At 38.1% G+C, this 26,805-nt stretch overlaps 1 protein-coding gene across 1 annotated transcript in view; it reads left to right on the plus strand.

The window, feature by feature from the left end:
* LOC150078802 (guanine nucleotide-binding protein G(s) subunit alpha) overlaps positions 1-26,805 on the plus strand; it is a 244,592-nt gene that overhangs the window by 128,793 nt on the left and 88,994 nt on the right. The window contains exon 5 of the mRNA XM_090384099.1: positions 9,383-9,480. Coding sequence (XP_090240225.1) covers positions 9,383-9,480 — 98 coding nt within the window. The remainder of the gene's footprint in view (positions 1-9,382; positions 9,481-26,805) is intronic.

Consider the following 26,805-nt stretch of genomic DNA (forward strand, 5'->3'; position numbering starts at 1 on the left):
TTATATTAAAGGAGGTGGCAAAGCAACTAAGCAAACCCTTAGCCATAATTATGAGAGCATCCTTGGATTCAGGGGAGGTTCCCACGGACTGGAGATGTGCAAATGTATCCCCAATTCACAAAGGAGGTTCGAAGGGTGACACGAGTAATTACAGACCAGTTAGTTTAACTTCTGTTCCGGGTAAAATAATGGAGTCACTGGTTAAAGATGCATTGCAGGATCATCTAGACAAGACTGCAGCAATAATTCAGACACAGCATGGGTTTGTTAAGGGAAAGTCTTGTCTGACAAATTTGATTGGTTATTATGATGTGGTCACAAAGGAACTGGATGCAAAAAATAATTTTGATATCATATACTTGGATTTCAGGAAAGCTTTTGACACTGTTGCGCATGGAAGACTACTGTACAAATTGGAGCAGAATGGTATTAAGGGTAAGTTGCTACAATGGATAAAAGGATGGTTAAGTGGGAGAAGACAGAGGGTGGTAATCAATGGGTGCTGCTCTTCTTGGACTAATGTTATTAGTGGAGTCCCACAGGGTTCGGTGTTGGGTCCACTGTTGTTTTGTATATTTATCAATGATATTGATGAAGGTATATCAGTTTGCAGATGACATGAAGGTTGGCAGGGTTGTTAATGACAGTAATGGCAGTGTGCTACTACAACAGGATCTAGATAATTTGGGCAGATGGGCTAAGAAGTGGCAACTGAAGTTTAACCTTGACAAATGCAAAGTACTGCATATGGGTAGAAGTAACCCCAGAGAAACGTACCAACTGTGTGGTACTACACTTAAGGTGGTAGAAAATGAAAAAGACCTGGGAGTAATTGTGCAGTCAGATATGAAGTTTTCTGAGCAATGTAGACAGGCTGCTAGGGCAGGTCATGGGGTTTTGTCAATGATATATAGGAATTTTGCTAGCAGGGAAAAGGAGGTGATTGTCCCTCTGTATAAGGCAATGGTCAGGCCACGCCTTGAGTACTGCGTACAGGTCTGGAGGCCTCATTTTAGGAAGGATGTAGATTTGCTTGAGCGTGTACAGAGAAGAGCAACACGATTGGTGAGGGGAATGAAGGGATCCTCTTACCAAGAGAGGCTTAAGTTCTGCAAATTGCAGTGGCTGGAGACTAGGCACCTGCGCGGTGATCTGATTGAGGTCTATAAGGCCTTGAATGGGTTGAGCACGCTGAATTCTGATGGGATCCTCCCACTTGTTCAGAATACGAACCTACGGGGACATAAGTTCAAATTAAGAAAGGATAGATGTAGAATAGATGTGCGGAAATTTGCCTTTAGCCAGCGGGTGGTTAATTGCTGGAACAAACTTCCATCTGTCGTTGTGGAAGTTGATAGGTTAAATAAATTTAAGGAGGAACTGGACAGGCATTTGGAGGGTATGGTGTGATTTTTTTTTTTTTTTGGCTGATGCTGCATAAGCTCCTACACTTGCTTTCTTGCATCAAGTGCCACTACTACTACTACTACTACTACTAATTGCTGCTATGGATAAAGGGGTGGTTGAGGGGGAGAAGGCAGAGAGTGGTAATCAATGGACACTGCTCATCGTGGACTGATGTTATTAGTGGAGTCCCTCAGGGCTCAGTGTTGGGTCCATTATTGTTTTCTGTATTTATAAATGATATTGATGATGGTATATCAGGCTTAATGTCCAAGTTTGCAGACGATACTAAGGTTGGCAGGGTTGTCAAGGACACTACTGACACTATGCTGCTGCAACAGGATCTGGAAAGGTTGAGCAGATGGGCTGAGAGGTGGCAAATGAAGTTTAACATTGACAAATGTAAAGTACTACACATGGGAAAAGCAACCCCAGAGCAACGTATCAACTCTGTGGTACTACACTGACAGTGGTAGAGAATGAAATGGACTTGGGGGTGGTTGTGCAGGCAGATATGAAGTTCTCTGAGCAGTGCAGATGGGCTGCAAGAGTAGCTCATGGAGTATTGTCAATGATATACAGGAATTTTTCCAGCAGGGATAAGGAGGTGATTATTCCATTGTATAAGGCGATGGTCAGGCCACACCTAGAGTACTGTATACAGGTCTGGAGGCCTCATTTCAAGAAGGATGTAGAGCTGCTGGAACGAGTACAGAGAAGGGCAACAAGATTAGTGAATGGAACAAAGGGGTGCTCTTACGAAGAAAGGCTTAAGTTTTGTAAATTACAGTGTCTGGAGACTAGGCACCAGCGAGGTGATCTGATAGAGGTGTATAAAGCCTTGAATGGTTTAAGCATGCTCAATGCTGATGGGATTCTTCCTCTAGCTCAGAAAAATCACCTGAGAGGGCATAAATTCAAATTGAGGAAAGACAGATGTAGGATAGACGTGCGGAAATTTGCCTTTAGCCAGCGGGTGGTTGGTTGGTGGAACAGACTTCCATCCCTTGTGGTGGAGGTTGATAGCCTAAATAAGTTTAAGGCTCAGCTGGACAGGTATTTTGAACAAACAGAGGGGTGAAGTGGAAGTGGTTTTTTTTTTTTTTTTTGGCTGATGCTGCATAAGCTTGCTTTCTTGCATCAAATGCCTCTACTAATGCTAATGCTAATTTAATCTCGTTGTAGTCAAGCTTTTCACTCACTCTTCCTGTGACATTAATTATTACTAGATTTCTCATAAAGTTACAAATTGATAATACAGTGAAACTTCCCTTTAACGGACAGCCATGGGGAACGAAAATCTGTCCGTTAGACAGAAGTGTCCTCTAACAAGAAGTCTGAGGGAGAAAAAAAAAAGAAAGAAAGAAAAATTATTAAACGTTTAATGTAAAATTAAATTAAATTATATAGAGATTTTGCACAATATTTTTGTAAATAATATACATACAATTGTGCTATGCATATTATGACTTTATCTTAAGAAAAATACATACAGTAATCACTTATTTTCTTCTGCACCTTCTTCCGGCTGATAATTTTGTTTTCAACATTTGTTTGGAGTGAAGAAACCATCGAAAGTCCTTCAGTATCTTCTTCAGCGGCGAAAAACATTTCTAAACGATTGATTCGTATGAACGCTTCTTCTATTTTCATCGGTGGTTCATCATTAATATGTTCTTCGACAGAATGACCTCCTTCCATTTCTTCATCCTCATGAGGAACTTCTTTAAAAATATCGATGATAATGTCGTTGATATCTAAAGCACCATCTTCTGTAGTGAGGTTCGAGTCTATATCTTTGTAGCCAGGGTCACTTGTAGCGGAAGTATCGTACATTATCAATAGATGTTGAAGTTCTTGTTCTTCTTGGTGCTCCACATTGCTGTTCACAACTTCAATTTTTGCGTTGGAGAAGCCGGACTTTACAAAACAGTTCATGACAGTTTGTTTTCTAATTGCATTTACTGAAGAGGAAATCCATTGAATCGCATCTAGGCTGCTGAGTTTCTTTGCAAGGTCACTCGCACATGTTACATCGTTCATGTTTGCAATGAGATGTCTTAAAACACGTTTTCTGTAGTGAAGTTTAAAATTTTTTATTATCCCTTGATCCAAGGGCTGACACTCTGCAGATGTGTTTGGTGGCAGAAAAACGATTTGAATGTTGGACAATTCAATGTGCGGGTGAGATGCAGCATTATCCATGAAAAGAATAATTTTTATGTTTTGACGAATCATGTTTTGGTTAAAGTGACTTATCCATTCGCTCATGATATCTCGTGTCATCCACGCTTTTTTATTAGACTTCCAGTCAACATTCAAAAGATTCAACTTTATGCCCTTGAAACAACGAGGATTTTGTGGTTTTCCTATAACAAGAGGTTGTTCAAAGTCTCCCAGCATATTTGTACACAATAGAACAGCCAAGCGTTCCTTAGAAATTTTTCCGCACTGGCACTTTTCGTTTTTTAGACTCATTGTTTTTTCAGGAAGAGCTTTAAAAAACAACCCTGTTTCGTCACAGTTGTAAATATCCTTAGCTTCAAAATCACGACATAAATCTTCCAATTTGACGGTCCACTCTGTTACAACCCCAGTATCAACAGATCCACCTTCACCACTTACAGTTTTCCAAGAAATTTTATGCCGAGTTTAGAACTTGTCTAGCCATCCCACAGAAGCTTTGAACTCATTTACTCCCATAGATTTCGCAACCTCCAAAGCCTTTTCCCTAATAATACGCCCATTAATGGGAATTTTTTTAGCACGTGCACGACAAATTTGAAGTTCCCAACAGTTTTCGGAAATGATTTTTGAACCTGATCATTTACGTGTTGCCAAAATTATTTGAGCAGTTCATTTTTTTTTCCCTTTAGGATGTCGCTTACCTGCGCCTTCCCGATTTTGAATTTTGCAGCGAGATTGCGAACACTATTTTTTTGCCGATCATACGCATTAATGAGTTCGACTTTATGTTTTAAAGTTAAATGTTTATGAGAAGACATTGTGCACTTCACACGACACTGAACAAAACTGAAACTCAAAAGACGAAAGGCCGACAAAATTTCCCCCCCCCCCCTTGCACACACCGAATTCATCAGAAGTTTTACACGTGCCTTAAAATTCTTGAAAAAGGGTTTAGAACCGCGACGTAAACCTTGATAAAATTCAGAGAATCGGAAATAGAAAATAAACACACGATTGAGGCAATACGTGGAAGAAACGTTCCTAGAAAAAGGTCCGTGAGCTCGCCTGCTGTCCGTTATTGGGAGATCAAATTATGTGCTGATCTAAACGAAACAGTGCAGATTGCCTGTCCGCATCCGTTACAGAGAATGCCCGCTAGACAGAAGCTGAAAACACGTTAAAACCGATAGAGAAGAGTTGGGGAATTTGAAAATGTCCGTTGTAGAGAGATGTCCGTTAAAGAGAGGTGTCCGTTAGGAGAAGTTTCACTGTATTGATACTGTGTTATTAATAATATGAAGTTGCACTTAGGAGCTTCACTTTTATAGCAATATATTGGGTTCACCATTTGTTGCTTGTTTGGAAGGTCTGGTTTTGAATCCTATCAGTGATTGAAGAAATTCTTAAACACCTCTCAATCAGGGTAGTAATTAGCTGCTTGCAAGAGAGTAATCTCTTCCCCCCCCCCAAGTTTATTCCATGTTTTTGATCTTGCATGACATGCAAATTTGTCTCCAATTGTACAGACATAACATGCAATAAAAATCACAACTAGTACTATATTAACTACCACACTATGACAAAAGTAGTGTGTCCCAAAGCACTCTGAAAACAACCAATAAATCATTTTAATAGCTATTCAGATGATTCGAAAATAGAGGTCAGTCTTTCATAAGAATGTTTCCTAAATGCAAACAAAATATAAACAAAAAACGTCTAAAAGGCATTTTTGGATTTAAAGCAGCATTATTAATTGTTTCAACGATCGTAAACTTTTGTGACATCATTTCTGTTACCAGAGATGCATGCATAAACAATTCATTTTTTGCAAAGATAATATGCTGATTTTTGTTTTTTCTTTTAGACAGTGTTTTTAAAACAATATATTATTGTGACATTAGTCTCATTAACGTGGAGATTACATTATGAAAATGTCATAAAAGATTCAAATAGTGAGACATTGAATCATTGCAGACGAGGTGGAGTACAAAATGCTCATATCAGCCAAATTTAGTGATAGGCACTCTGTGAATAATGTTTGCTAGAGAAATGCTACAGCTGCAGAAATTGAGTGCTATTGTCAGTTTCAGCATCAGTATCCTAACTGATTTACATTTATAACTGTCAAATCTGTGGGAATTCCATAGCAGGGAGAGGTGATTATGGTTTGCCTCATTCAAGGAGGCAGTTACAATCAGAACCAGCCATACTAAATGCCATGTCCATCATTGCTTACATTAGCAACTGCAGCAATAGTGAGACTAATTTAAGTCTTATTTTTCACCATACTACATGTGTAGTATAGTGAGAAATTTGCATCTGTATTTTGTACAAGTGCTTCAATCGTGAGATAGGCAGACCAGACTAGAATTTTTTGGATCCTGCACGTTGGTACAAGATTCACCCCTAAAATATAATACAATATGGTGTCTAGATCATATGGAAACAACAGGCACAAAAAAAAAAAAGTTCCAAAATGTGATACCAGGGTAGATTTTGTGTATTCAGCTTCACATGGTACAGTGTATTTGTTAAAGTTATAGTATAGTATGATTGTGAAGATTAAATTTCCCAGTGTGTTTATTAGCCATTTGTATTATAAATGGGCTGGAATACATTTGACAGGGATGTTAGCATCATGCCTTGTTATGCTTTCTTTCAGGTCATACAGAGACTGAATATTGTGTTGATAAACCCTGTGCTTGAGATATCCTCATAATCAGAAGTCACAAGCACTAAAGTACAGAGTAAGAGGTGGCAGTGGCCAAGAATTGGCAAAATGCCAGGAAATGTGATGTGGTCATCATCAAATGCACTCACAGCAGTTGTGTACAAACATCTCTCTCTCAATGTCATTTTGAAGGGCCAGAAATGAGCCTCATCAGTCCATAAGATGTTCTAAGGTTGTGTCATCTGCCTCCATCCTAGCCTGAAATGGAAAAGTGACATCAGTGAGTTGTTGGGAATCAAATGTTGGTGAAGCATGTGGATCTTATAAGGGAAGGCATTGTAGGAGAATTTAAGCACCTTTCAGGTTGCTGTCCATAGACTATTTAGTCATTGCAATGCCACTCTGACACTACACAATAAGTGTACATTTTGTGTGGCATCTTCAGCCACAGCAACAGTGATTTCATCAGTAACAGATTTCACAGTTAGGATATGTTTTCTGCCAGGAGTTATTGACAAATTATCTATTTATTCAAATTTCTTCTTCGTTTTGTGCAATCCATTTTAGGAAAGGCATTCTTTTCTTAAGTTTTTTAAATGGCGCTACTCCTGAAGTGCAGCTAAGTCGGCGACTCCGTAGTCAGGTGGGCAGGAGCAGCAGTGCGTTAGCACATGCTTCTTGATTAGACTGGGGTTCGAGCCTGTGACCACCAAATACGGAGGATGCGGAAAGGTCAGGGAATGACCACCGCATATCCCCGGAGCAATATGGCCTTAGTTGCTAATGCTCCTAAAAACCAAATAATTTTGGTTAAAGGGCTTTATCAACAGAGAATAATCTCTTTTTTTTTGCAGTACCATATCGATTTTTACGTGCTGCTATTTTTTTTTGCAGTACCATATCGATTTTTACGTGCTGCTATGGTCATATCTGCTCTTGTTGTATCTATGATGTACATGTCAATACAGTCGGTCCTCGTATAACACGTGTTTACATTACACGAATTCGATCATACACGATTTATAAATAGGGGAATGTTATCTTATATAATACGAACCGAATTCGCTTATGCACGATTCGCCTTTGTGTTTACAAGAAATGGCAGTCGAACGCGGAATCACCCCAACCGAACGCAACACGATAGGAATGAAGAAGATTCTGAAAATGTATTTATGTGTTTTATATCAGTGAAGGGGAAACACATTTCACCATAATAACGTAAAAACCAACACAATTCCAGCTATTCGGTATAATCGCAAATGCAATTAGATCGAGTTTACTACCCGTTTATAACAGATTCCACTAGCAGAAACGCAACTGGAAATTGTTTTTATTGTTTTATGGTAGTAACCCCCAGAAATGTGCTTTAGTAAAATGTGGGGTGTTAATAGTGTATCTTGGCCTTTACGGTGTTGTTTATTCAGTTGCTATACGCACACAGCTTTGTTTATGTGTATTAACTGTGCCTCCTCGTTTTGTAATTACGCTTTATTCCCTAAAAATTAGTAAAATACTTAAAAGGTGTGAAAAGGAAGCGTCCTGGTGAAGACACTGCAGATTCAGAGAGAGAAAAAAAAACGCAATATCGATAAACAGAGGCGGACTGGGTCAAAAATTCTTACCCGGGAAAATTTATAGTAGCCTCATACCTACAGTTTATGGCCAAAATCACACCGGCCTCCGGCCCACCGGGGTTTCCCCGGTAAGGCTTATGGCCAGTCCGCCTCTGTCGATAGAGAAAAAAAATATGAAATTGTGAAACGCTTTGAGCGAAATGAAAGACCGTGTGATATTGCACGTGCTACAGACCTAAATGAGGCAACACCGAGAATTACAAAGAATGCGAAGAAAATAAAAACAACTTTCATAGCAGGAACAACTCAAAGTGTAATTAAAATCCATTAGATTAAGACACAAAGAATTGGATGAGATGGAATGGCTGTCATCTGTTTGGATAGAAAATCAAACAAAAAACAAGTTTGCTTACGATAGAAGCAAAAGCATTAGCAATATTTTATTACGTAATAAAATACGTAAGCATTTTATTATGACTTACGTATTATAATTTATACTTATGTATTATAAAATACGTAAGTATTTTATTACGACTATTTTATTTAATATAATAAATTTTTTACGAATAAAATACGTATTTTATTCGTAAAAAATAGAAATATAATAAAAAAATATATATTATATTTTTTATTACGTATTTTAATCGTTATAAAATACGTAAGTATTTTATAACGATTAAAATTACCCGATTATTTATTGTGTTTGGTAATTTTTTGGTTCCAAATGTGTGTTCAATCTTGGGTGGTTGGCACCTAACCCCACTTTTCCCATAGGGCCTGTTGTTTATATTGCACGATTTTGCATTGCACGAGGGTTTCTAGGAACACAACTATTGTGCTATACGAGGACAGACTGTAGTTGTCATGAGATTTTATATGCATGCTGACTGCATGCAGTGCCAAGTATACTCTGGTGCCATTCTTTGGAACTTTTTTGTGCTTTTTATTTCTGCATGATATATGCACTGCCTTTTCCAGATTTATCTCTAAGATCAATCTGGAAAAGGGAGTGATCTCTCAGATTTATCTCTGAGATTCAAGGCTGGCTACAGGTAAAAGGTAAAGTGCAGCCATTATCAACCCACTGCAGGATGGAAGCCTCCTCAACAATTCATGCTGAGGGAAATGGACCATAATCTGCCACGGTGGTCCAGTCAATCTGTTGGCAGATCGACTGTATTCAGCAATCAGGGGCTTGAACCCCGGTCTACTCAAAGAGCGTGTGCTACTGCACTCCTGCTCCTGACCAGTCGGCTACGGAGGCCAGGTAGCCAAAGTTTAATTGTGTATTTGAAGTTTTGTAGCATAAACCAGAACTGTGATGTTTTATGAAAGTTTTTTATGAAATTTTATGAAACTGTACATAGTCTGTACTTTTGGTGTCTCTTTGAAATATATCTTAATTAATAAAATTAAATTCATTTTCATTTATTCATTTATTTAAATCAAAGAAAACCCATAAATTGCATTTATTAAGTTTTACATTTCATGGATAAAAATTTTAAAATTACTCTTGATATTCATGAATAGTTGATTTCTTTAATAGGAATTCTATGAGCATACAGAAATACTGTGGAAAGATAAAGGAGTTCAAGCTGCATTTGAAAGATCAAATGAATATCAGCTCATTGATTGTGCTAAATAGTGAGTAGAATGGATCTTTTTTTTTGTATGCCATGTTTCTTTTCTAATATAAAATAACAAACCATATCATAAACTTTTTATATATAATGCACCTAGTGAAACTTGAAGTTAACCGTAGTTTTTCAGTATGTGATAACTTCAGTTTATTGTGTACATCAACGATAGTAACTATAGCTTATAGACAGCAAAAACAGGAGAAATGCAGTATAATAAATGGTTAACATTATCTTCATGTAAATGTACAGTTAACAAAAATAAGGAACAAAAAAAGAAATTGAACCTATACTCCAGAACTTGCTCCTGTTTTGTGTGACCTTTATCCACTTTTTTTTCACCAGTGTTCTTTCGCTTGGAATTTTTCCAGTATGCAGCCAGTTTCTAAAAAAAAATCGTCCAATTATTGTACCATTGCACTTTTACTCTTTCCAAAGTAATGGAGGAATTCATCAATCACTAACTTTTACACTATTCAAAAACTGCTGCTGATCAGTGACCATCAGTATAAATACTGTCAGTGTGATCCACTGGTGATATCATGTCTTATTAGTAGTGGAAAATTATGCAAGGAAGCAAGTTTATGTAAATCAGCCAAACAAAAAAATACCACCTGATCTATACATCTGTAACAATTTAACTAATCCTTTCTTAAATTTATTCAAACTACCCACTTCTCCAACACCAGGTAGAAATTTGATCCAACATTCAGCTACTCTCTGGCTAAATGGAAATTTTCAGACATCTATCCAGCAATCATCCTCTTTCAGTTTAAATTTATATCCTCTTACATGTCTTGTCTGAGAGAGTGGGTAAACATTTAGTTTATTCAATCCATTTTGAAGCCTTAAACACTTCAGTTAGTTCTCCTAGTTTTCAGGTGCTACAATTTGCAGAAGCCATTCTTAAGAAGAAAGACTTCTTTTGTGTCCCTGACTAATCATGTTGCTTTTTGTCTGCACCCATTTCAATAGATCCATATCCTCCTTAAAATGAGGCTTCCAGACATATGTGGTACTCATGAAATGGTCTGACAGGAGGGATAACCAACTCCTGTCCCTGCTAGCAAAATTTCTATATCTCACTGATAGAACCCATTGACCTTTTCTTGGAACCTATCTGCACTGTTTAGAGAACTTCACGTCAGACTTTACAGTTACCCCTAGATCTTTTTCATTCTTCACTACGTTGCATGTGATACCACCTAATTGATGTGTTATTCTAGGATTGTTTTTTTTTTTTGTTTTGTTTGTTATTTGGTTTTTAGGAGCATTAGCAACTAAGGCCATATTGCTCCGGGATATGCGATGGTCATTCTCTGACCTTTCCGCATTCTCCGTATTTGGTGGTGACGGGCTCAAACCCCGGTCTAATCAAGAAGCGTGTGCTACGCACTGCTGCTCCTTCCCACCTGGCTACGGAGGCGCCTTTATTCTAGGATTGCTGCTACAATTAGTGTCAATGTTAAACCTCAGTTGACACTTTTCAACCCATCTTTCTAATTTATCCAGGTGATGTTGGAGTACCATACCCTGATTACCATTATTAACCACCCTCTCAGCCATTGCATCATCAGAAAACTGAGATATTAAACATGATATACATGCCTTCATCAGTATTGTTATTAAATATTGAAAACAGTAAAAGGGGCCTAACACTGAACCCTGAAGGACTCAACTGATAATATTAGTCCACGAAGAGCACTGGCTATTAATAATCATTCTCAGTCTCGTGCTGTTCAACCATTCCTTTCTCCTGTCAAGTGATTTTGCATTTTTGTTAATGGTTTGAACTTTATATCAAATGATTTATGTTCTTATTCTATATACCTTGATAATGAATTGAAAAGTCATAGTTCCACTTCAGGGAGGGTTTTAAAATTTTTTTATTAGTAGTCTATCTGATGTCTGCCATAGCAGATTCTTCACATGCTTACATTATCAATATCGAAATCCTTTGAGATCTCATTGTCTGTGCTTTTGATAACGTAGTGGATGTATTTATGCTAAATTGCTGGATTTCACAGCATACTTCTTGCATATTAGTAATGGGTGTATAAGTTTTAAATTTTAGTTTTAAACTAATGATTATTTATCATTTTTTATTAAAATAATCTCGCCATTAATGAAAATTTTGGAATTTAGGGTGTACAACACTGATCAAGTTTTTGAACAAATTCACATTGTTCATATATCAGATAACAATTTGCTCACATCTTACGACATCATATCACTATACACCAATGTAAACGTCGACTACACACTACAGAAACTACTCAAATTATTAACAGCAGACCCTACACTCTAAGACTGTACTACCCTGAATATCAGTAGTATTCTGGAATTAACTACCATTCTAATCAGAGCAGGACATTTTCGGTTTGAGAATGAAATTTACGAACAAGTTTGCAGACTCCCAGTGGGATTGGATATTTCAGCCCCACTCTCTGAAATTTATTTAGCAGCTATTAAAATCAAATACTTAATAACTTAATCTTGGATTAAGTTATTCATACAATATGCAGATGACATATTGCTCATATGTCATCTGCATGTTGTATGAATACAGCGAAGATACAGCGGCATATTGTACTGATATTGATAATGGCAATAAGGCCATTATCAATAATCTGCTAATTAAATTTAATTCTATATGCAATAGATTAAAATATACATTAGAATTAGAAGAAAATCATAGCATAAACTTTCTAAATTTAACCATATATAAATCTGAAAATAGACTTAGAACAAGAATATATAAAGAAAAAACACACACTGGAAAATTTCTACACTTTTATTCTCATCACCCTTATAGTACAAAGCAATCTGTATTATACGACCAGATTCATAATGCTATCAAATATAACAACTCACAAGAAGATACAGCGGCAGAATTACAATATTTAACAAAAACGTTTATAGCCAGAAAATACCCCAAACAGCTAATCCAAAACACCATATTAGCAATAAGAAACAGAATTAATAACCATCATTAGCATTAGCATTAGTAGAAGCATATGATGCAAGAAAGCAAGCTTATGCAGCATCAGCCAAAAAAAAAAAAAAAAAAACCCATTTCACCCCTACATTCGTTCCAAATGCCTGTCCAGCTCAGCCTTAAATTTATTTAGGCAATCAACTTCCACAACAAAAAACGGAATTCTGTTCCACCAATCAACTACTTGCTGGCTAAAGGCCAATTTCCATACATCTATTCTACAACTGTCTTTCCCCAATTTGAAACTGTGTTCCCTCAGGTTCTTAATCTGAGCAAGAGGAAGAATCCCATCAGCATTCAGCTTGCTCAACCCATTTAAGGCCGTATATACCTCAATCAGATCACCTCACAGGTGCCTACTCTCCAGGTGCTGCAATTTGCAGAACTTAAGACTTTCTTGGTAAGAGCACCCCTTTGTTCCCCTCACCAATCTTGTTGCCCTTCTTTGTACTCGTTTTAGCAACTCTACATCCTTCCTAAAATGAGGCCCCCAGACCTGTACACAGTACTGTAGTTGTGGTCTGACCATTGCCTCGTATAATGGGATAATCACCTCCCATCGCTACCATATCAAAATTCCTATATATCATTGACAAGACTCCATGACCTGCCCTGGCAGCCCATCTGCACTGCTCATCGAACTTCATATTTGACTACACAATTACCCCTAGGTCTTTTTCATTTTCCACTTCCCTGAGTGTAGCACCACACAGTTGGTATGTTTCTCTTAAGTTATTGCTACCCATATGCAGTACTTTGCATTTCTCAATGTTAAACTTCAGTTACCACTTCTCAGCCCATTTGCTCAACTTATCTAGATCCAGTTCGAGTAGCATACTGTTTTTACTGATGTTAACAACCTTGCCAACCTTTGCATCATCTGCAAACTTGGACATTAAACATGATATATCTTCATCAATAACATTGATAAATATACAAAACAACAATGGGCCCAACACAGAACCCTGGGGAACTCCACTAATAACATTTGTCCATGAAGAGCAGTGTCCATTGATTACTACTCTCTGTTGTCTCCCACTCAACCATCCCTTTATCCATTGTAGCAACTTATCCTTAATGCCATACCTCTCCAATTTGCACAGCAGCCTTCCATGTGCTACAGTATCAACAGCTTTCCTCAAATCCAAGTATATGATATAAAAATTATTTTTCTGGCATTCAATTCCTTTGTGACCACATCACAGTATCCAATTAAATTGGTCAAACAAGACCTCCCTTTAATAAACCCAAGCTGTGTCTTTACTATTACTGCAGTCTTGTCTAGATGATCCTGCAATGCTTCTTTAACCAGTGATTCCATTATTTTCCCCGGAACACAAGTTAAACTAACAGGTCTACATGCCAACCGGGCTAGCCAGGTGGATAAAGTGCCTGCCTGGCAACCCAAAGGTTGCGGGTTCGAATCCCGCCTCGGGCTTGGATCAGAGTAAAATGCAAAAACTTTGGGAGGTGAGTTATAGCCACAGAAACCGATGCGCCAACTAAAAAAAAAACAAAAAAAACCTGGTCTATAGTTACTTGTGTCACCTTTTGAACCCCCCTTTGTGAATTGATGCTACATTTGCATACCTCCAGCCCATTGGGATCTCCCCTGAGTCGAAGGAAGCTCTCATAATTATGGCTAAGGGTTTGCGTACTTCCTTTGCTGCCTCCTTTAATATAACTGGATAGATACTGTCCACCCCAGATGCCTTTTTTATGTTTAACTTCAACAATTTCTCCTCCACTTTGCTCTCAGTTATTACAAAATCACTTAGCTCCCTGTTAGAGTTTGATAAACGTCTGGCACTCCTCTCATTGAATGTAGATGCAAAATACTCACTCAGTTTATCAGCTACCCGAGCATGATCATCAATAGTCAACCAATCTATGTTAATTGGTCCAATCTGATTCATCCCTTTCCTTCTAGAGTTTACATAAGTAAAGAACTCTTTGCTGTTTTTCTTTGCATCCTTTGCCAAAGAGTTCTCGTAATCTACCTTCACCTGCCTAATCTCCTTTGTGACTTGATTACAGACTAGTTTATATCTGCCATAGGCTTCTGTGTCACCTGATACTTTATATGCATCCCATACATTTTTCTTCTCTGCCACGAGCCTCATTAATTCATCTGACATCAATTTAGGCCTAAACCTTGAACAGTATTTCTTAGTTGGAATGAAAAGCCTAGTAGCCTCCAAAATTAAGTCCCTGAAGGCTTCCCATTTAGAATTCAATGTTGGTAACATCATCATTTGATCTCACTGTATAGAATTTAAAAACTGTCTGAGACCCCTGTAGTCACCTTTACAAAAGCAAAAGCCCTTTCCTTTAGCCTTGACAATAGTTACATCTTTAATTAATTCCCACATCAGTACATTATGATCACTGTCACCCAGTGGTTCCTTTATCTGCAAATTCTTAATGCATGAATAATCACTGCTGATAATCAGATCAAGAGTATTACTCCCTCTGGTTGCCTCTCAGACATGTTGCTGTAGAAAACAGTCATCCAATAAATCCACACAAATGTCTTGCTAGTGTGCGAGCGACAAACCCACAAGTTCCAGTCAATATCTGGAAAGTTAAAATCCCTCATTATAAGACATTCTGATTTATGGCCCACTCTATTGCTCTGCACAATTGCTCATTATACTGATCAGATTCATTAGGCCTATAACACACACACCTACTTTCATTTTTCCTTTCCCAGTGCTTATGTTGCACCAAACAGATTCAACATTGCATTGTCCGCCAACATCAATTGGATGCACTTCCTTAGATTTTGTGTTTCTTAACTAACAGCATAATCCCTCTTCCCTTCCTGTCTTGCCTATTCTTTCTGTACACATTGTACTAACCAAATTCCAATTCTGCACTGCTTATATCTGTGTGACCGCACGTCTCTGATATCCAAACAATATATGCCTTTGATGTCTTGATTAGTACTTCAAGCTCATCAAATTTATGAACTATACTCCTAGCACTGGTGTACATGCAAGTATACATGCACGTGTTCCTACTCTTACTTACCCTAATACAGCCCATGTGTATTTACTCTGACACTGATGTGGGCAGCTGAGAGCTTGATGGGCCCCTCAATTTAAATCCTTCGAGCGCATCCACCCTGTCCTTCAAGCTCTCATATAGGCCCATAACAGCACTGAGTTGTCGCCTGATTTCCTCACACTCCTTACATCGTGCACACACAAAGATATTCCCCTTGGCAATATCATGTCCCATACCTGATTGCTCCACAAACATTAAACAAGCAGTGCATTTTAAAAGGTTGTGATTTAGAGGGCAACTGCCCCCCTCAGCTGCAGCACTCCCATTAGCTTGAGCCTTTTGCTTTGCTGCTCTGGTCTGAGTCATGATTTCAATTCAATTTCAGTTTCAGTACAAAATTATAACCCTCAACTTATATCCCAATGCAGTTATAACACTATATATATATATATATATATATATATTTTTTTTTTTTTTTTCAGTATTGAGTATTATCTCCACGTGTCGTTGTATAACTTCCATATCAAGTTATGTATGAATTAATAATGTTACGTTTGTAAAATCTAAGTTGTTATATGTATTTAGTTAAAAAAGTACAATTTAATTGACAATGAAGTTTAACTAGATTAATAAATTTTATTTATTAATAGATAATATTATATACTATACTATACTATACTAAGCTATACTATCTAGTACGGGATATAACGTTGTATCGTATAACAATGGCGGCAAGTTACGAACAGTGAATCTACGGACACTAAGTATTAATTAACTTCCAAAAACTCCCTATCTAAATTCAGAATAAACCAAGGATCTTGACTAGGTCTATAAGCTACTTATAGAAAATAATTTCATATGACAATTAAGTCAATAAAGCGGCTAAATATGGCTAAAAACTTATAGCGCTCGCCAGAACTGCAAAACTTGTAAAACACGTGGATTGGATACCCTTACCGCTACTAAGTAATAACCTACAAAATCTCTACCGAAGTTAAAAATTAAACTAAGTATTGTTACTAGGAATATAAAGCTATTCTAGAAAATTCTAGAATAGCTTTATATTCCTATATATTTAAATTCTAAAATAAATTCATGTGCCAATTTAAGTTAATAAAACAGAAAAAATTTAAAACAACTTCTCTGTTAGCCAAAGCTGTAAAAACTTTGCCTGCACAAGGCTACTGTCGTCCCCAATTTGAATTTGTGATTTTAATTATTTATTTTCGGAAGCAGTTTTCCAATTTTAATTATTTATTCTGACACAATGTTTTCTCACACTCGTGGTCTTTCTGAGTTCATTTGATGTGTTTTGGGGTTGGGTGAGGCTCTCGGCTTTCGATTCCGTTGCGCGTTGAATTGGTCATATCTCTATGAGCGAAAGAATTCATTAAATTATTTGAACTGTTTATTTTATTTTATTTTATTCGTTACATTTGGAGAGCATTGACTGGAAGCATTCTGTGCAGAAGATTGAGGTAATCTCTTTTTTTAAAAAATATATTGTAACAACATAGAAGTTATTGAGCCTTGCAGCTCTGTGTTTTTATTAATCTTATTCGAATATCTTTCCTCATTGACTTTCCCATTAATTATGCTCTCTCTCCCAATAATCTATCAACATAAAAATACACATAATTTCAGATTGAATATGAGAGATTTTTTGTACAATAAATTACATTAAAGTGTCATTGAAATATTCTGCACAAAAATATATTTATTTCTTGAAATATTGTCTCCTTGAAAATATCATGCCAAAATTTGCAAAGGTTAATTTTAATCATAAGATTCTGGGTATTAAGCAACTTGCTTTTGCCATTAGCATTAGCATTAGCATTAGTAGAGGCATTTGATGCAAGAAAGCAAGCTTATGCAGCATCAGCCAAAAAAAAAAAAAAAAAAAAAAAGTAACATAAATAAATAAAAATAACCACTTCCACTTCACCCCTCTGTTCGTTCGAAATACCTGTCCAGCTGAGCCTTAAACTTATTTAGGCTATCAACTTCCACGACAAGGGATGGAAGTCTGTTCCACCCACCAACCACCCGCTGGCTAAAGGCAAATTTCCGCACATCTATCCTACATCTGTCTTTCCTCAATTTGAATTTATGCCCTCTCAGGTGATTTTTCTGAGCTAGAGGAAGAATCCCATCAGCATTGAGCATGCTCAAACCATTCAAGGCTTTGTACACCTCTATCAGATCACCCCGCTGGTGCCTAGTTTCCAGACACTGTAATTTGCAAAACTTAAGCCTTTCTTCGTAAGAGAACCCCTTTGTCCCATTCACCAATCTAGTTGCCCTTCTCTGTACTCTTTCCAGCAGCTCTACATCCTTCCTGAAATGAGGCCTCCAGGCCTGTATACAGTACTCTAGGTGTGGCCTGACCATTGCCTTATACAAGGGAATAATCACCTCCTTATCCCTGCTAGAAAAATTCCTATATATCATTGACAATACACCATGAGCTACTCTTGCAGCTCGTCTGCACTGCTCAGAGAACTTCATATCTGCCTGCACCACCACCCCCAGGTCCCTTTCATTCTCTACCACTGTCAGTGTAGTACCACAGAGTTGATACGCTGCTCTGGGGTTGCTGTTTCCCATATGTAGTACTTTACATTTGTCAATGTTAAACTTCATTTGCCACCTCGAAGCCCATCTGCTCAACCTTTCCAAATCCTGTTGCAGCAGCATAGTGTCAGTAGTGTCCTTGACAACCCTGCCAACCTTCGTATCGTCTGCAAACTTGGACATTAAGCCTGATATACCATCATCAATATCATTTATAAATACAGAAAACAATAAAGGCCCCAATACTGAACCCTGAGGGACTCCACTAATAACATTAGTCCACGATGAGCAGTGTCCATTGATTACCACTCTCTGTCTTCTCCCCCTCAACCACCCCTTTATCCATAGCAGCAACTTGCCTCCAATGCCACACTGCTCCAATTTGTGCAGCAGTCTTCCATGTGCAACAGTATCAAAAGCCTTTCTAAGATCCAAGTATATAATATCAAAGTTATTCCCTGCATCCAGTTCTTTTGTGACTGCATCATAGTATCCAATCAAATTGGTCAGGCAAGACTTCCCCTTAACAAAACCATGCTGTGTCCTAGCTATAACTGAAGTCTTGTCTAGATGATCCTGCAGTGCTTCTTTCACCAGTGCCTCCATTAATTTTCCGGGAACAGAAGTTAAACTCACAGGTCTATAATTACTTGTGTCAGCCTTTGATCCCCCTTTGTGAATTGGGGTCACATTTGCACATCTCCAGTCAATGGGTACCTCCCCTGAGTCCAAGGAAGCTCTCATAATTATGGCTAAGGGTTTGCTTACCTCCTTTGCTGCCTCCTTTAATATAACTGGATAGATCCCATCCACCCCAGGTGCCTTTCTTGTGTTTATCTTCAACAATTTCTCCTCCACTTTGCTCTCAGTTATTACAAGATTCTCTAGCTTACTGCTAGAATTGAATACACCTCTGGCATTCCCCTCGCTGAATAACTCCTCATGTGTGAATGTCGATGCAAAATATTCATTTAGTTTGTTAGCTACCCGAGCAGGGTCATCAACAGTTGACCCATCGATCTCAAGTGGACCAATCTGATTCATCCCCTTCCTTCTAGAGTTTACATAAGTAAAGAACTCTTTGCTGTTTTTCTTCGCATCCCTTGCCAAGGATCTCTCGTAATCTGCCTTCGCCTGCCTAACCTCCTTTGTAACTTGGTTACAGATCAACTTGTATCTATCATAGGAGTCCGTGTCACGTGTTAATTTGTATGTATCCCATGCATTTTTCTTCTCTGCCATATGCCTCATTAGTTCATCTGACAACCATTTAGGCCTAAACCTTGAACAATATTTCTTAGTTGGTATGTAAAGCCTAGTAGCTTCCACGATAAGTTCTTTGAATGCTTCCCATTTTGAATTTGCTGTTGGCAATATCATCAGTTGATCCCACTGTATAGAATTTAAATACTGTCTCAGTCCATTGTAGTCGCCTTTACGAAAGCAATACCCCTTCCCTTTACCTCTAATGGTAGTTACCTCTTTGAGTAACTCCCACTTCAGCACACTGTGATCACTGCCACCAAGTGGTTCATTTATCTGCAGATTCTTAATGCATGAAGAATCACTACTGATAATCAAATCAAGAGTATTACTCCCTCTAGTTGCCTCCCGAACATGCTGATGTAGAAAACAATCATCCAATAAATCCACAAAAGCCTTGCTACTGTGTGAGTGACCAGCCCCCGAATTCCAGTCAATATCTGGGAAATTAAAATCCCCCATTATAAGACTCTCTGATTTACTGGCCCACTCTATTTCTCCGAACAGTTTCTTATTATACTCATCAGAGTCATTAGGCCTATAGCACACTCCTACTCTCAATTTTGATCTCCCAATGCTTATGTCACACCAAACTGACTCGACACTGCACTGTCCAGCGATGTCGACTGGCTTCACTTCCTTGGATTTTATGTGTTTTTTAACTAATAGCATAACCCCTCCTCCCTTCCTATCCTGTCTATCCTTTCTGTAGACATTGTACTCCCCAAATTCCAGTTCTGCATTTCTTATATCTGTGTGACACCACGTCTCTGAAATCCCCACAATATCTGCCTTTGATGTTTTGAGCAATACCTCAAATTCATCAAATTTATTTACTAAACTCCTAGCATTGGTGTACACACAAGTATACATGCACCTGTTCTTTTTCTTAGCTACCCTAACACAACCCATGTGTTTACTTGTACCCCAATGATTCCCAGCAGTCTCTGAAATATCCTGCATCTTATTTTCCAGGCTGCGGCTCATTCCAATAGAAGCAGTGCAAGAATCACTTTCACCTCTGCCAGTGGCTACTGTTAATCTATTAGTCCTTGTATCCCCCCAATCTAGCAGTTTTCCGACCCACCTAACATTGCCTCGATAGCATCAGCAAACATTCTTGCACCCTTTCTATTTAAGTGTATCCCATCCCTGTAGAAGGGATGGGATACACTTAATAAGGCATGTCATGCCTTATTATTAAACTCACCTTAAAGTCTCATTTCGCGATGAAGAGAAGTTATTATTCTCAGGTTACTACACTTCATGACAAAATAAAAAAAAATTTTTACATTCAGATGATTGGACAGTTTTGAAATCCTTCATAGATTTGAGGTGGGACGCATTAGCCACGGACATAAAAAATAGGCACTCGAATAAATTAAATGCATTATTAACAGTTTGAAATCGGGCTTGACCCTTGTACAGATGCAATATGCCGACTAACAACCCGGACAAGTTCATGCAAGCGGACGCCCAAACACTCGGGCACTTCTATTATTCCTACACATAAAGAGAATGGGGCTGCACATAACACAAATCCAGCTTACATACATTCTTTTCCATCACATCATACATATAATGAGGTGGCATATAAACAAGTTACTAATCTGTCTTCATATGCATTATCTGAGGATCAAATCTCACTCCTTTCAAAGGGAATGAATTCTAATTTAAACCCTCGTAAACTCCCTAAGAAACAATTTGTGATAGATTTTGAGTTTGGTCTTTGCAACGTTCCTCAAAAATACTTATTGGTCCAGCAAGTCAATCAGGCAGTTAATAATTCCAAAAATCTTCAGTTACCCAGATTGAATAAGAATGAAATTATAACATTGCATAATTTTAGAGGGAACAAAGATATTGTTATCTAATGAGCAGATAAAGGGGACACGACACTGTACTTATTCTGAATAAAATGGACTATATTAGCAAATTGGACACTATTATATCGGACAGTTCCACCTACAGGGAGATAGACCTGTCTATATTTACGAATTTAGTAAACCAATATAACAAAACCCTAACTGCATACCCTAAGAGTGATTTTATTTCTATGGCCCAATTAAAAGAGCCGAAAGCTAGGACTTATAATATTCCTGTACGTTTCGGACAGGTTAAACTTCACAAATCCGGTTTTCCCATACGCCCTATTGTATCATACCAAAATTCAGCATTTTCACCCTTAGCTGCACACTTATATAACATCATAAACCGTTTAGACAGATGATAAAATTCGGTACAAAAAACTGTGACACTCTATTTAATAGTATTAAAGATATCAAGCTTGGCGATAATGATAAATTATTTTTGTTAGATGTCACTTCCTTGTACACTAATGTAAATGTAGACTATGCTCTCGATGTAGTTTGGGAATTGTTAAATAACAATACCATCGAGATAACTAAATTACTCAAAAAAGAAATTTTCCAATTAATCAAGCTGGTCCTTGAGGTTGTCGCAGACATGCCAGATATGACATGTCTGCGAGATATGGCTTGTCTGGCATATCTCTCAGATATGCCAGACCTTGCTACCTGGGAGTCTAAAACGCTGATGGAACTGACATTTGGGTGACATTCAAGTCAAGTGGACCCAATTTCGGCGAAGTCCGGATGGTCTGTGACAGCCAAATCCTCTGCTTGTGCCTTCATGATGATGGGACTGTTAGTAATCCTGGGTATAACCCTCATGCGCAAGCACACTCTGGGTGACCACCCAGGTGTGAACCAACATAAGCAGAGGTCGAGGTGGAGCACCCATACCACATGGAGGAATGCCACTCCTCTGTGTTACCAGGCAATACTAGGTGGTAGATAATCATCGAGCAGTGCAATACCACCACTTTGCTTATTGGAGGATTGAAGTGGTGGAACAAATGTTTAGGCTCCAGAGCTAAGTTGCGGTCAACCCTTCCCATCTCTTCCATCATGCAGTATGACTGATGACTTTTGAGATTATGGAAAGATCCAATCTTCCTTACATTTTGAGGGTACAGCTCTAAAACGGTGTTCGCAGGCTGGCTGGTGGTTAGTACACCAGACTGAACCTATTGGTAACTCTCTAGGAGGCTTCCAGATCAGCTGGTGTATAATATTGCTACCTCTACTCTGCCATAGTGATTGGAAGGAGTCCGAGTATTGTGTATGTGGAGGTATTGTTGAGGCCACATTATGTGGCACCTCCATAGCCAGGTGGGCAGAAGCAGCAGTGTGTAGCACACGCTTCTTGATTAGATGGGGTTCGAGCCCATGACCACCAGATGCAGAAAGGTCAGGGAATAACCACTGCATATCCCTGGAACAATATGGCCTTAGTTGCTAATGCTCCTAAAAACCAAATAACGAACAAGACATGTTATGTCAAGGATCTGGGTATATTCTTACTATGAGTATGCCATATCCAAAAATTTCATGTCCCCCCCCCCCACCTTTTCGGTGCACAATAGCCCTAGATGCTGATGCACCATAAAACTCCTAAACCCCACCTTTTCTTACTATTGAATGGTTTTCCAATAAATGTGCTAAAGTTTTTCAAGAGAAAAACATTGCATATCGTAATCGGCTTGTTTCCAATTCTTCAGTTTCATTTTCTGCCTACACCAAAGCTCACAACAATTGTAAAGCAGTTATTAATCAGTCCAAACTAGAGTTTGAACAGGCTAAAAGTAGAAAATTTGCTTCTTGCCCTAATGGTAGCCGAGCATTCTGGTCTCTTGCCAAAGCTATTGGCCGCAACATTTGCCCATTTCTGCTCCCACCTCTGTTAAAACCAGATGGCTCTGTTGTCACTTCAGCCAAGGATAAAGCTGACCTGCTAGCATCCCATTCTCCTTCCAACTCATGTATTAATGATCTTGGTAAAACACCCCACACCATTCCCAACACTCTCCATTCAGTGCCTCCTCCTGTGGTCTGTCGTCAAAAGGATCTCAGAAGGATTTTGACGAATCTCGATGCTCAGAAAGCTCCAGGTCCTAATTCTCCACTTGTTCTCAAAACCTGTGCTCCTGAACTTACTCCTGTTCTTTGCTGCCTTTTTTTCACTTCCTTATTCCAAAGGTGATTTTCCTTCTGCTTGGAAATTTGCTCACATCCAGCCAGTTCCTAAAAAGGATGACAAATCCCTCCCATCCAATTATCGTCCCATTGCAATTACATATACTCTTTCTCAAGTAATGGAGAAATCAATTAACCGCCAACTCTTAAACTACGTAGAAACCTTCCGTCTGATCAACTATCGCCAGTATGGATTCCATCAGTGTCAATCCACTGGTGATATTCTGGTTTATGTTGCCCATTTATGGACAAATTTAATGGAAAAGTTTGGTGAAACACAACCTGTTGCTCTTGACATCTCAAAAGCTTTCGATCGTGTTTGGCAAAAGGTCTTCTAAACAAGCTTCCATCTTATGGTTTGCCAACTGTTTTTTTGTAATTGGTTATCCAGTTTTCTCTCTGATCGCTCACTGAGGGTGATAGTAGATGGCTCTCTGTCTTCTAACTTCTCCACTATTGCTGGTTTCCCTCAAGGTTCAGTTCTTTCCCGCACTGTTTTCCTCTTGTATATTAAGACCTTCTCCCTTTGAGTGGAAATCCTATCCATAGTTTTGCCAATGATAGCACATTGGAGTCCACTTTCCAGTTTGAGAAACCTTGCCCTGCTCAATCGGCTTCAACGTCTCGAATATCCTCTATCAATTCCTTAAATGCTGATCTGCAGGTAATTCTCCAGTGGGGCAAAGACAACTTAGTTGATTTCAATCTTTCTAAAACTCAGTCTTGTCTTATATCTAGCAAAAGGGATTCTTCAGCTCCAATGTGTATCTTTGGCGACACTCTGATTTCTAGGCAAGATGATATATCTCCTATTACCCCAACTTCTAATCTCTCTCTTGGCACAAGCACATTACAAATATTGCTTCCTCTGTATCTAAAAAACTTGGTTTTCTCTTTTGCTCTCAGCATTGCTTTTCTTCCAAACAGCTGTTCACTCTGCACAAATCTCTAATCCGCTCTACCATGGAATATTGTTCCCACATCTGGGGTGGTGCCCCCAAAACCTCTCTGAGGCTTCTAGATTCCATTCAGAAGAGGGCAGTTAGGTTAATTAATGACAGAGTCATCTTTGACAGAGTCTCTTCACTCGCTGTCTCATAGATGTACTGTTTCTGCTGCATGCCTTTTCTATTGATACTTCCATGGGCACAGTTCTTCTGAATTGACTTCTATAATTCTCGCTCTCTCTCTCTCTTTCAGAACAATCTGAACACATGCCGCCACCGGCCAACATTCATTTACTGTCCAACTCAAACTCACAGAACCAACTTTTCATCTTCCTCGTTTATTCAACTGCCATTTTCTGGAACAACCTTCCTTTGTGTGTAAGCTTGTTCTTGAAGCAAATTATATCGCATTTGAAGACACTATATACAAACCGGTTTTTGGATTACAGACAGGTTTGAACCTGAACGGTCTAATAGCAGAAATCTATCTTGCTATTATCGAGCACATACATTTAACACCGCTTCTCCCCTGCATTACTTACTATGTGAGATATATTGACTATGTACTTGTTATAACGGATCATAACACCACTCAGGACATTCTACTGGTAATTAACAACATTCATACGAGACTGCATTTTACATTGGAGGAAGAACATATAGAAACAAAAGCTATAAATTTCTTAAATTTCACTCTCACACGAAACATGCAAAAAATACAATTTAGTATTTACCGAAAACCCACCAATACGGGGATGTACCTGCATTACAGAAGTTATCCATTTACTTATAAGAGGTCCATAATATTTAACCAGTTCTTTAACACTTACAGATATTCCACTTCTGAACCCATCTTACACTCAGAAATTGATACACTAACCAACAGATTTTTAAATAGAGGCGCCATTATAAATCAAATCAGATTACTAGCTAAAAATAAGACAGAAAATACGATACGTATGAATAAAATCAATAAAAAACACTTTTTTCTATATGATACATCGAACAATGGTACAAGCAACTCAGTAAACTCTTTAAAAATACTGAATTCAAAATTATAGCCAGGCCTATGCAGAAGCTCCATAATATATTAAAAAATCACACAGTTCTTCCTTCCTTCTTGCTCGGTACAAGTAAATGATCTTGTTTACAAGATTTCTTTGTAGGCAATGCGATTCATAGTATGAGGGGTCGACTCGCTGTACCATAGATTTATGCATCAATCAACACTCTGCTTCGGTCCGCACATCGTGCATAACCCCATCGGAATTGGCCTTTCAACCCATCAGTGAAAGTCACATGGTCTTATTCAATGAAGCGAAAATTTTAAGCATACAACATAATTATATAAAATTATTGATCGCTGGAACTCTTGAAATGAAACTACACGAAAATTCTATCAGTGTGCAACGTCCTTACCTAATTTTGGATTTCTGGTCTTTTTTACGCATGCATCAATACAAATAATCTCTCTATTTAAGAGCCTAACACACACACACACACACTTTGTGATATTTCCATCCTGTGAACACGACAATCAGTTGAAAAGTGTTGTCTGCTTAAGGAAGGGAAAGCTGTGGATTTCGTTTAATTTGAGTGTTCATCCAATTTTTAATTATTTATTCTCGGAAGCTGTTTTCCGATTTTAATTATTTATTCTGACACAATGTCTTCTCTCACTCATGGGCTTGCTGAGTTGGTTTGATGTGTTTCGGGGTCGGGTTGGGGCTCTCGGCTTTCGATTCTGTTGCACGTCGAATTGGTCATATCTCTATGAGTGAAAGAATTCATTAAATTTTTTTTTATCCATTTATTTTATTTTATTTTATTCATTACATTTGGAGTGCATTGGCTGGAAGCATTCTGTGCAAAAGATTGAGGTAATCTCTTACTCTTTTAAATATATTGTAACAACGTAGAAGTTATTGAGCCTTGCAGCTCTGTGTTTTTGCTAGTCCCAGTATAAGAAGCTGTTTCCATCCCAGGCATAATATGGGTTGCCATGTAATATTAAGTCAATTTTGTATGACACAAACACTGGAAAAACAAAAATGAGAATAGTAATGTTTTATAAACTAAGTGAGTATAACAAACAACTATACAGACAAATAGAGTGGGTCAGTAAAAATAAAAATTTCTTATTCAGTTCAACAACATGCTAAATGGCCCATGAACACACACACTTATACAGACACAATATGCAATGGAACAATATGGCTTAAGTTGTTTATGCACCTAAAAACCAACAAACAACAGATATCATAGGAGAATTTAAATTTAAAGATATAGATTGGAACAAGTGGGTCGGTCTCTCACTCAATAGCAAAAAATTTCTGGCTTTACTGGATGAATATTATCTATGTGAGCATGTTAGAGAGGCAACAACAGAAAGAAGTGCTCTTGAACTGGTCATGAGCAGTCATTCTTTATGCATTAAGAATTTTTGGGTAAAGGAGCCATTAGGTAGCAGTGATAGTGTATTG

This window comes from Mastigoproctus giganteus, chromosome 10, assembly GCF_048544385.1.
Source record: "Mastigoproctus giganteus isolate SK-2022 chromosome 10, ASM4854438v1, whole genome shotgun sequence".
Classification (NCBI taxonomy): Eukaryota; Metazoa; Arthropoda; class Arachnida; order Uropygi; family Thelyphonidae; genus Mastigoproctus; species Mastigoproctus giganteus.